General features: G+C 26.1%; 3 protein-coding genes across 3 annotated transcripts; all 3 read left to right on the top strand.

Moving 5' to 3' along the window:
• Positions 1 to 350: 350 nt before the first annotated feature.
• On the top strand, positions 351 to 1,130 carry LOC112591405. Its single transcript, XM_025335210.1, has 4 exons — positions 351 to 407; positions 577 to 678; positions 739 to 935; positions 1,028 to 1,130. The coding sequence occupies exons 1-4, from the start codon at positions 351 to 353 to the stop codon at positions 1,128 to 1,130; spliced, it is 459 nt and encodes a 152-aa protein (XP_025190995.1).
• Positions 1,131 to 3,350: 2,220 nt separating this feature from the next.
• On the top strand, positions 3,351 to 7,525 carry LOC112591404. The gene is given in 7 exon segments (XM_025335209.1): positions 3,351 to 3,476; positions 3,558 to 3,674; positions 3,745 to 3,900; positions 5,398 to 6,006; positions 6,732 to 6,900; positions 7,045 to 7,125; positions 7,128 to 7,525. Coding segments are annotated over 7 exon segments (1,656 nt in total).
• A 216-nt stretch (positions 7,526 to 7,741) lies between these two features.
• Positions 7,742 to 9,727, top strand: LOC112591406 (the record flags this gene model as incomplete). Its single annotated transcript, XM_025335211.1, has 5 exons — positions 7,742 to 7,775; positions 7,865 to 8,005; positions 8,168 to 8,607; positions 8,668 to 9,020; positions 9,096 to 9,727. Coding segments are annotated over exons 1-5 (1,600 nt in total), but the record flags the coding sequence as incomplete, so codon positions are not given.
• Between the last annotated feature and the right edge of the window lie 3,308 nt (positions 9,728 to 13,035).

Raw genomic sequence — 13,035 nt, 5'->3', positions numbered from 1 at the left:
TAACAATTTGAGTATGAGAAATCATATATTTTGATTTTAATGGTTTGACCTATCTGAGGTCTTTCAACTTATAGTGTATTACATTATAAAATTCGTAGAAGACCTCGTACACGTACATGAGTGCTTTCTTAAATTATATCCGTAAGAATAACAACTTAGCCAAAAAAGTGGTTATAACAAATCATGCTTATGGGGGATGAGGATTGTAAGAGGAAACATAGCATATAAGGAGACTAGCTAACACAGTGTACACAGTATACCTCATTGAGTCTACACCGTCCTCACGTCTCTTATTTTTGTACTCAAAATTTTTTCTATTTTTTATTAAATTTATTTTAAAATTAAAAAAAATGTCGTGTTATTCAGTTAAAAGTGATGATAAAGAAGAATGCTTTTCTACAAGTGATGTAAGTAAAAAAATATATATATAAAATACAATATTTAAGACTTAGTTTGATTTTAATTTAAATATTTAATACTAATAATAAATAATTTTTTTTTAAATATACAAATGTATAACATATCATAACATTTTTAACAAACTAGGTATTAACTAATCGCTTACTATATTTATAGGTTGAAATTATGGAACCAGTAATTAAATCGATGACGAAATTGACCGGACAAAAAAGGAAAGATGTGAAAAATAGAAAAACGTTAAAAAAAAAACCAAAAAAAGTGAGTAGTATAACATTTTATAAGATATTCAAAGAATAAATTTATAATTTGATTTTATAGAATATTTCTTATCAAGAAAAAGTTACCCAATTAATACAAAATGAAAAAATTGCAAAAGATGTTATGAATTCGATTACAATCAGACAAAGTGGAGGAGTTGTAACTATTAAATCGGTTGCTGATGAAAAATGTACTGATTATTGGACGTTGGCACATTATAAAACCAAAAACATTGAACATATTGATGCTAAAGACAGGTAATATATATATATATATATAAATGAATATTTTTTTTCTTTGTATTTACTTTGAAATAAAGTTAGTGTATATTAATGTAAAAATATGATAGAACACATTTATGTGATTTTAAGTGGAAACATGCAGAATGTTCATTAAAACTAGCGATAACAGACCAGTCGAAAGATCAGAATGTTTTAAGAGAGCTGCACTGAAAAAAATCGTTGTAGGTTTACAACAGAATAAGTTTGTTAAATCTCAATTGGTTTATACTACTTTAAAACCTCAATAGTAACTAAATAATGTGAAAAATTCAACCAATGTTTCGTCAAGAGTATTATTTGATTTATGTTAAATGGTTTCTTGTAGTGTGTACCAAGTTTCATATTATACTAAATATGTATCTTGTACCTAATATAACTCAGATAATCTAACCATATTTTTTGTTTCCCCAATCATAAAAATTAAAACGCAACTACAGTAAATTAGTAAACGATACTGGATAATTATAATAGTTTGATTGTTACTACTACAAAAAGGGTTTAAATCTCCAACCTAACTGTTTAATTGAGTTTAAAGATTTCTAGTAATTCCAGTAATAAAATTCAATACAATATTTTGTAAATGGTAATGCCAACAATTATTTGGTAATGAGTACAAAATAAATAATACGTTATACAAAAATAGAAAACCGATAACAAAATATAAAGGGAAAACCCATGCCTACGACGCTGTAACGGCCGACGCGCGACTGGCGGGCGGCGGCCGGCGACGGCTATAATATTATTCTTGTAAAATCATAGTATATCAAACGTCCTTCCTGCTCCTGCACTTCCGCGCGACCGTGTTAAGAGTTTGATTTGATTGATTTAAATATTCATTATTTTATAATTTATATTGACTTTAATCGTCACTCGAGTACTCGACTTGGATACGATTATACGAAGTTTTATTATATCAATTGACTATTACCTATATCTCTACCAAATTCATTATGGCAGACAAGGATGTGGTAGACTTTTTAAAAGCATGGGATCTTGTCAAATACATCGACACCTTCCGTGGTAAGTACCGATACAATACTACAATACAATAATATAATCTTTACATTAGTAGGTAAGTACAAACACAATAAAACATTGTATTAAAAACATATCATTGCAATATTGCACTATTTTTTGTCTATCTCGTCATGTAGGTAAAACACGTGTACACTTAATTATATACTTAGAGGTAGGTAACAAATTTAACAGTATGGACTTCTTCATTCTCGAGATGTGTCTATTATATTATTTATTATTATCATACCTATACCTACTGGTTTGAATTAATTATTATTTTTGTTGGTAAATCATGTATTTAATACACTATTTTGTCGAATAAAACAGACATATTCTTATTATTTCGATACAAATATACAATAAAATATATGTCTTACAATTAGAGTAACCAATAATCAGGGCTCGAGACTTAAAGCACTTAAAATCATGGCAAAATCATTAAAATAAGCACTTAAAAACATTATTATAAGCTCTCAAATAAGCATTTAAAAAACTTAAATTTAATCAAAAATATTTATTAAAAATAAAAAATGAAATAAAAAATAAAATTTAAAATTATTATTAGTAATAATAAAGTGGTAAATACTTATATAATATATTGTACCTACAAACTAAAAAGCATAATTTATCCTATTATTCCTATTGCTAAAACAATGTCTTAGTGTTTTCAAAAGGAGAAATTGTTCGGTTTTTGATTACAAACCTAATAGCATCTATTCTCATTTATAAATCAATTTATAAATCTTTCTTTTAAACAATTTTAAATTCTTAATTTGATTAAACTAAACTTATTTGATATTAAGTCTAATTATTTATTTAGTCTAATTGATATTGGGTCTAATAAGTTATTACTTATTAGTATACTCGTATACCTAACATTATGCTATACATTTTTTTACATAATATTACATAATAATAATTATTATATTAGGTACCTATATAATAAACAAAGAAAAAAATTTGTATTTATTTATATTGATATTTTAGTTGTGTAAGAAACGAGGTGAGAAATGTATAGGTATTACAAATTGTAATTATTTAATTTATATTAACTATCTATTTATTGAATTTATATTTCAAATTGTGAACTCATGGGCCCCAACACAAACATGTTCATTATCTTCTTGAAGAATAAAATTTATAAAAAAAAATAATAGTTTTTCCGTGTAGGTACCTACTATTACCTAAACATTTTTGTTGTTTGAATAGGTATTTACTAATGTCATTTATGCTATTACTATAAGAAATATTAGAAAATCTTTTTAAATAAAATAAAAATACAAGAAAGTTGTACCTTATTCTCAACTAATAAATATATATGATATATAATATATTACATATTTACTTCATGTATTCTTAGAAAATGACATTGATATGAAAGCATTGCTATTATTGATGGATGACATGATTAAAGAATTAGTCCCGATAGTTGGACACAGAACTCGTTTAGTTTCAAATTTACGAGAATGGAAAACCATAGTACAGGGGACAGCTGATTTAGTATGGATTTTCCAACTATCAATTTTAATTGTTTAAAATTCTAGTTATTCATAGTTTTTAAGAATTTAATTTTTATTTAAGGGTAATACACTTGATATTGAACCCCAAGAAAATATTGGAAGTATACTTCTCGAGTTATCAGAACCTGGAACTAGTAATTACACCGAAAACTATCAGCATAGTCCTAGTACATTAACTGTGAGTTTTTATTCAGTGGTTTGGGAGTATATGTTAGTCAGCACTATTTAAAAACATATTCTAATTTTAGGATATAACTCCGGATTTAACAGCTTCAACTTCATCAAGTAGTCTGGAGGTGGAAAGAACCGAACATGTTAGAGATTTTAATGCATCCTCTAAAAATAATGAAATTGGCTCAGAAATTGGTGAAAAAAGTGATTCGCTAAGATCATATGCAAATACAGTTGAGTATTATTTACTTTACAAGTATTATGGGTAACATCATACAGGAGCATAATTATTATAATATTAAATATACATAGATACTTAAATATTATAATATAATATATAGTAGTCTAGGTATATCATGTTAATATAATGCTAAAGAAATTCTTAAAGGGCTTCTTTGTTTACGGGACCCACATATTTCCAAAACTGACCTACTTAAAAACATATAGATTATCAAAATTAATCAATTTATATTAAAGGGTTAATACTTAATATGATGATTTGTATTACAATGATTTCATTATTATAACTAAAGCGCGGATTTTTATGCACTTAAAAGTATCGAAATATGCCATATAATATGCAGTAAAAATCATGAAAATATGCAGTCAAAATTATGAAAATATGCAAGAATTTTTTATTTATTTAAAATTTACAATAAAACTTATAATAATTAATTATTTAAATACTTAATAATAAAAAATTTAGGGAATTTTCTAAACTTAATTTATTTTTAAAATTGTATTTATTATTAAAATGAATAATCATATGCATTTCAAGTTTTTCTTCTGTGAAGCTGTATCGTTTATCGGTTTACATATTTTTAAAGACTGAGAACGAACGTTCGACGTCAACCGAAGTTATTGGGGCATATTTGAAGCAACTTAGTATTATCGGATCTTGATAAAGTTCTTTGAGCTGAACGTTTTCGCTTAATAACACTGAATTAATTTTTCGTAGAATTTTCAGACCTTCATTTTTATTGGAAAGCTCGTTTAATTTTGTTGTAAGTGTTACACCTTTCGATCCAGAAATAGAATGCATTTTTTCTTTCGTTTCGTCAATTATTGAAAAGCTTAGATGTAAAGTTATATTTCGAGTTTTCAGTTTTTTTTATGACTATCACTAAAAATGCCAAATGAGTAGATATAAATGTTAAATCATTCTACTTGTCAAAATATTATCTTATACACTTTTTTAAATTTTTTTAAATTTTCGCTTCAATATGCAATAAATTTTGAATTTTGCCAAAATATGCAAAAATATGCAATAACCTTTAAATATGCAGAAATATGCAAAAAAAGATTTCACCATTAGCTTCAAATTATGATGATTCGTGGAGATAACTGACAAAAATCCAAAAATATTAAAAGGAAAAAAATATGCAATTGCATAGAAATCCGCGCTCTAATTATAACTTTTGAGCATGTACCTAATTGAGAACTATATATTTTTACCAGGATTTATATGAATACTAAATATGAATATTTTTTTATCTAACCTAACCTAATTGTTTAGTTTCATTAATAAAAATCTTAATAATTACAATAATATTTGAATTTTACGGTGGTGAACACCTACTATACAGAAATATTAAAAAAAGAATTTAATTAATTAAAAATGTTCTAAATATTAAAACTAATTATGCATACATTATGTGTTACAAACACTAGAAATATTTCTTATAAAATTATAAGAATACTAAATAGTAATAATTTTTTCACTTATTTAGGAACTGTTAGATCTACTTAGAAGTGCTAACGAAGGAAAGGCATTATTAGCTAAATATCAAGAAAAAGGATTATTGGATAGCATAGGCCGTAGACGCTTGTGTAATTTGATCATTAATAAAGAGCTAAGAGATGACATCAATAAACGGGTTCCATCATCTAGGCTTCATGATTTAGCTTATCAAATCACGAATGTTTTTAGTAAAGAACATACATCAGTCTACTTCATTCCTTATCTTTCATATGGGCCTGGCCTAAAGAGAGCAGCGAAAGGAAAGTTGCTGGACTGCCTGAACAACAGAAGGCGAGACTACAGAAAATCTGGAATCATTAATGTGTCTCGTCGTAGTTCAACATCTTCTGGTCGATCTTCTCCGAATGATGTCTCTAGTGGGCTTCAACAATTTGCGACCAACATTAATCCTCTGATAGATAATGAAGAAAACTTGAAGTGGTTGAGAAACTCGAGTGATCCTTGGAAGTTGGTTGTAGAAAATTGGAAAATAACTGTTCATGTACGATTAAACAAGATTGCATCAAAAGATGGTCAGTCCATAGCTGAGTACATGACAGAGTATCCTGCTTTGAAAAAGCCAACTGGATATCTTCTTGTAAGTATGGTGTTCAGTATTATTTTTTTAGCCAATATTTAAACAACACAATTTATGAATAGAAAAATTATATGTGAATAATTATTTTAAATGATCTAAGTGTTAAACAAACAGTCCCATAGTCCGATACTACCTTTCTTATCTCATAATTAAATTAAATTAAAATATTTAATCGCCAGATACGTAAATGTAATTATTGTACCTTATAGGTCTTCAATTCATATTTTATATTAATATTTTAAGTCAATATCATTTTTAAGAGGTGTTACAAATGTGTGATTTCCTACTCATGTGAATATTCATTGTCAACTGTTTGTAAATTATTAATATTACTTATTATACATACTGTACATACTGTATAGATTGTAATTTTTCAAAGAAAGCCAACTATTTTCAAAAAAAAATCTAAGCGTTATATGAATTAAATTAAAACTACTAGTTTTAGGCTGGAGCTACAGATACAAATTCAATAAAATATTAAATCATAAAAAATAAAAGGGTATTTTTATGTTAGTTATTTATTTATGTGGTGTTTATTTATTTATGACTTAAAATGTTATTTATTTTATTACATGAAGATAGTTCCAGGCAAAAACTACTAGTTTAGTCAAGTTACATAATACTTTTGGCAATTGTGCCGATTTTTATTTTTTAAATTATTTATTTTTACTAGTTACTCTGTTTAAATATTAATACTTATACATTTTATGTTTTCTTTGTTAAAGATTCTAAAAGACTTTGATGTAGCATTCCCAAATTCATCTGAAAAGCTCTATCAAAATTTGCCACTCTTCAAAAAACGAATATTCGAGTTGGCAGCTGATAAAATCAAAAAAACAAAAGAACTTGCAACTACTGAATTATTGAATGAATATGTACAATTTGATGTTGTAGGTTAGTTATTGATCTGTATTTTAATGTATGGTTTTTTCATACTATATTAACAATATTATATAGGTATCTATAATAATACATATTATATAGATAACATTCATTTTAATTAAATATTATAAGTAATCATTTAATTGATATTTGCAGACAAAGAAGAAACATCAAATATTGCTGTGTTTTTATGTCTTCCGTTCATAATTGGTGTCAATAGTACTAGAGTTAAAAAATCTAAAACACTGGGCGACCTTCAAAACTTGAGGCCAGAGATGGTTTCATAACACATCTTAAAAGTGATGCGGAAATTCTTGAAACTGTCACTAGAAGAAGAGAAAAGTTGGCAGCATTTGGACAGACATTGCAACCTTTTATTGTAATTGTTGGCCCTACAATTGATGAGATATCCAGTTACTTGGTAATTGTTGACAACACTTTTTATCGTCTTAACTCAATAATCGCAGCAGTTGATTGTTGCTTTAAAGTCATTTTAACTTTAAATGCCGAATATCCATCAGAATCTGCATTAATTTGGTGCTTTATTCAGCAGGGATTTTATAATATTACTACTCCATGGGATAAAAATTACACAGTTGTTAATGCACTATTGTCTGATATTCATTGTATATCATAAAGTTAAATACCTATTAATTATAATCTACAATATTCAAAATGCCTTTTTGTTTTATTTGTAAATTAAAACTGAATAGCATTAATACTTTGTTTACTCATTTCAATTTCCAACATTCGCATAATAAATTTGATTCATTTTATTGTGCAGAAAAAGGGTGCTCTAGGTCTTTTAATCTAAAAAACTCTTTTAGGAAACATTTACAAAAACATATTTTAGATGAAGAAACACTTCCTTCGTCTTCCAAAACTGAGTTAAAAAACTATTTTCCTATAGAAAAAATTATAAATATTGATAAAAATTACTCTATTGATTTTTTTTCTGAGAGTCTGGATTCAACAGATAAAACTGAAATTATTAATCCTGCTGAAATATTGAATAAGTCTATTGCTAATTTTATTGCATCTTTATATGCTAATCCAATTATACCTAGAAATGTTATACAAATAGTTGTTGATGGTGTGGAACAGATTTTTTCTGAGGGTATAGTTATTTTTATTAAAAATTATGTTGAACAAGTATCAAACAAAAATAAAATGTCGGAAAATTGTTACTCTATATTTATTGATGTTGGAGATATTATAGAAAATGCTTTCAATTGTTTTAAAACTGAACATAAGATATTTCGTTATTTTGCTGAATCAGGATCTTATGTAGAACCTAAAGAAATTGTTATTGGCCAACATTTAAACAAAGTAATTAAAAAAGGTTTGTCTGTTCTTGAACCTATTAACTGTACTGAACAATTTATTCCATTGCGAAAAGTCCTGAAACAATTTTTTTGTCTTGAAAATGTTCTTGGTGAAACCCTGGAACACTTGGCTAATTTAATGAATGATAAAAGTGTTTTAAGGAATTTTGTTCAGGGTACCTTTTGGCAAAGCAGACTGAAAAAATTTGATGGTAAAACTGTCTTACCTCTCTTTATGTACTTTGATGATTTTGAAAGTGGTAATGTTCTTGGGAGTCATTCTGGTGTTCATAAACTGGGAGCAGTGTATGTATTGGTCCCATGCATACCACCTCACCGTACATCTGTTTTAAGTAATATTTTCCTTGCTTTACTTTTTCACTCTTGTGATAGAGTAGAATTTGGAAATAATATTATTTTTAATCCTTTAATTAATGAACTAAATTATTTACAGGAAACTGGTATAGAAATAGATACTCCTGTATTTAAAGGTGTATTATACTTTGATTTAGGATTAATCATTGGTGATAATTTAGGAATCCACTCAATTATTGGTTTAACTGAAAGTTTTTCCTCAAATTATTCATGTCGAATTTGTACTATAAAAAAAAATGATTTAAAATTTCAATGTTACGAAGATGAAAGTCTACTAAGGTCAATTGATCAATATTATATGCACTTAGAAATGAACAATCTAAGTGTCACTGGCATAAAAGAAAAGTGTGTGTGGTTAGATGTTAAAAATTTTAATTTGTTTGACCAAGTAGGCGTTGATTTAATGCATGATATTCTTGAAGGATGTGCTAAGTATATCATGGGTTTTATTATATTGTTTTATGTAAGGGACCTAAAATTATTTTCGTTACAAGTTTTAAATGATAGATTATTTGCATTTGATTTTGGACCTGAGAAAAATAAACCGTGTACAATTAATATGGATCACATTAATGTAGGAAATGTAAAACAATCGGCATCTGAAATGTTAATACTAGTAAGATATTTTGGATTAATTATTGGCGATCTTATCCCTATTGAAGAACCAGTTTGGGTTCTATATATAACTTTACGTAAAGTTTTAGATATCATGCTATCACCTGCGCTTGAAGAAGAAAGTATTTATTTACTAAAAACTTTGGTAGCAGAACTCAATGAACTTTATTTGAAATACAGCAAAAATTGTCTTAAACCTAAATTCCATTTTTTGGTACATTACCCCTCTATGATTCAAAAGTTTGGTCCGGTTAGTCATATTTGGACAATGAGATATGAGGCCAAACATAGAATTTTAAAAATTTGTGCTAGATCGTCTTTCAACAGACGAAATCTTTGTTTAACTTTGGCAATTAAACACCAATTACAACTTAATGAAACATTTTATAAAGGTCGATTATGTCCTACTATTGATGTAGGTCCTTGTAAGATAATTAATTCAATTAAATGTGAAAAAATTATTAATGAACTCAATCTTGATCCCAAAGAAACATTATTTCCTGTTACTTGGGCTACTGTTAAAGGTACATGTTACAAAATCAATAGCATACTAACTCAAGATATTATTGAAGATAATAATAATTTCAAATTTATTTCTGTCAAAAATTTATATATTTACAGTTCTGATAAAATAATTTTTGAATTTATCCCATTAATTACTTTATGCTTTAATGAACATTTCTGTGCCTTCGAAGTGAAATTCGATGAATTTGTAGATGGTAATAATTTTATTTTTCAAAATTCTTTAATTTCTCCTATACCAAACCATATAAATATTACTGCAGATGGAACTAAGTATATAACTTTAAGGAGTTCTCTGTAATGTATTGTTAACAAATTTGTAAAAAATTATAACATTTATAATGTTCCGTATACAAGTCTAAAGAACACTTTTAATAATAAACATTAATAAATTATCCCATTTATAATGGGATAATATAATATAATATTTTGTTTATAATTTGTTTTAAGTTTATTGTATAATGTATAAATTTAGGGTAAATATTATCATTATATTATAATATTGTATATCTGTATATATATTAATTATATTTTATAATATTATAATATCATTTAAATATAAAATAGCACATGTGCAAATTATTTAATAATGAAATTGTTATTTTTCCACTCTTTTCCTAATACAATGTTATTGACTAATGTTTCAACAGTCAATGAAAAAAGAGGCAGCTCCAGGCGCTGCCCCTCCCCCAAGTTTGTATTACTGAAAAAATATTGTTAACAATAAAATAACATAAAAAAAAAAACATATTATAATATCAACATTTTTCTGAAAATTACTTCCCACCCTCTCCCAACAATGCCACTGGAACCGCCCCTGAGTGAAAATTATATTTACTACTACAAAAATGTATGTATAATATTACAATATAATTTGTATAAGATACAATTCAATTTGGTTATAATTGCATATTAATAATTGTTCCCTTAACCAGAAATAAAGTATATCGAACATTACCATTTTGTTATCATTACAAAATGATTTGCTGCTCGCATGGTTATACATTGTTACTTCAACAATAGTATAAAACATACATCTGTTATTTATACAGAAAATATATTGCAAGCTATCATTTAGTTTTGTAAGGTGAACAAGAATGTATGAGTTTCTGTTACATTATTTCTGTAAGCATTACCAGATCAAGTTTAGTAGTAAACACAATTGCTATTGTAAAGACAACTAATAACAGCCAACCAGAATTAATTGGTATTCTTAATTAAAATTACTGCTGTCCCTGAGCCAACTGCTTTTAATAGTTGTGATTACCATAATTTGGTTAGCAGAATTAATTTTTTTTTTCAGTGTGAATGAAATTGTTCAAACGCTCTTTGATCGTTTTATGAAAGACCCAAAAAAAAAAAAATTATACAAAACGTTTTTTCAAAATAATTTCGGTGTCCCGCGAGGATTTACCCATTGCGATATCTCCTGAAATAATGGACATATCATAATTCTGATTTTTAATAAGACTCGCAGGAATAGAACTTACAAATATTTTATGTTTTAATTTATTTTAATGTTTTGGTAAAGTTCATATATTTTTATTTAATTATTTTCAAAAATCGAAGATAGCCATTTTGTGGGATTAATTTTTCTATGAAAATATTGACGTTTCAATTTTGATTTCGTAATTTCCTGATTTTAATATTTTTCAATTTCTAGAAAACAGTGGATATTAATACCATAGTGGCATGAGTGGTAACAAATACAGATAACCTGTATGTGTCCGCGACCCGCAGCTGCTCAATACGACCGTTAAGCATTCAGTGTTGCTCACCAATAAGCATATTATTTTACTTCTTCTAAATTTATTGAAGAAATTTTAAATAGTTATATGCAAAAATCAATAATAATGTACATAGTATTTGTAATATAGTATTATTAAGTTTATATTATAATAATAATTATAATTTATAATCTAATAGATAAATAAATTTATTTTGTTTATTTTGGATTTAGTAAAAAGTATTATGACCATCGCTTATAAATACGTAATAGTTAATATTATTATATTATTAATATTGTGCTGATCATACAGAATAAATAAATAAATAAATATTATTATAATATTCGATATTATAATCTTGTATCGCTTTCTGATAAGATTTGATAATAACTTATTGAAAAACAAATTATCGTTTGATAACAATTAAACTATATTATTCAAATTGATTAAAACTACCAAATCACAAAATATCGTGTCTAGTGTCTACCATTTCATTTTAATTAAATAATAATTATTCCTAATTTGCAGTTGTATTATAAACTCCTAAATCTAAATAGCCTTATAAAGCACATTTTAAACATTATGTATTGCTCAATATCTTAATATTTATAAAAAGTTACAAAGTAACAAAAGATTAACATGTGTTTTTAAATTTCAGATTATTCTCTACATAAAAATACCTATTATATTATTTAGTAAGTTTTAATGATATTATTTTATGGGTCCGACAAATTTTACCAATACCTACCTACTATTACATTAAAATTGTATTGTATTTAATGTATGAGTAATATTTTCATGGACTATCAGATTGAACACAATTTCTTTGAGAGATTTTCTTGGAAATATGTATATTTGAACAATTTTGTACCCTACCACCTATCATTAGTTGGTAAATTATAATTATTTTATTACCCTATTTAACTATATTTTACTAACAGATATAATTCTTTTATAAATATTTGGTCAGTAGTTTGATGCCTACAGAAATTCAAAAATAAAACATCAAATAACATTTTTCAATTCCTCAAAACTAAATTACTTAACAAGAAAAATTTCAAAAATATAATGAATTTTAATTTATAGCAAAATAATATTTTGTTACAAAGGTGAGTATTATTTGTTTTAAACTAATTTCTACTCAACTCAATTGTATTATATTCTTATTGAAGGGTAATCTAAGTAAGCAGTTATCAACATAAGTATTTTGGTGAGGTTTTTTTAATTTTGTTCTATAATAATCAATAAGCATATTACTATTACTTATTACCCTTACATAAAATTTTAATATTTTAATACTTACTAATTATACACTCATACTTAGAGTATGCTTATAGTTACCTTACAACCATCAGAAGACCAAAATAGTATCCAGTTCATCATCAAATGATATAAAGCGTGATCAAATGTTTGATTTTATCATAAAAATGTAAATGTTGGGTGGAATATAGCTTTAAAAATTTTGTGGTAATTACTAATTAGCCAGGTGCCCACCTACCTAATATTAATATTTTACCCCAGTAAATTATGAATTTAATAAATACCTACCTAATACAATAATCTTAACAGGAAAAGGTAATGCC

Source organism: Melanaphis sacchari, unplaced genomic scaffold (assembly GCF_002803265.2).
Source record: "Melanaphis sacchari strain LSU unplaced genomic scaffold, SCAv2.0 Contig1343_pilon_pilon, whole genome shotgun sequence".
Lineage (NCBI taxonomy): Eukaryota > Metazoa > Arthropoda > Insecta > Hemiptera > Aphididae > Melanaphis > Melanaphis sacchari.
The sequence above is the reverse complement of the archived record's forward strand: the minus strand, read 5'-3'. Positions and strand labels throughout refer to the sequence as shown.

Bases quoted from the DNA above. Each gene is read 5' to 3' on its own strand.
- LOC112591405 (XM_025335210.1), top strand. From the start codon at position 351: ATGTCGTGTTATTCAGTTAAAAGTGATGATAAAGAAGAATGCTTTTCT. The intron at 679-738 runs GTGAGTAGTATA...TTGATTTTATAG, and splicing joins TAAAAAAAAAACCAAAAAAA to AATATTTCTTATCAAGAAAA. The intron at 936-1,027 runs GTAATATATATA...AAAATATGATAG, and splicing joins CATATTGATGCTAAAGACAG to AACACATTTATGTGATTTTA.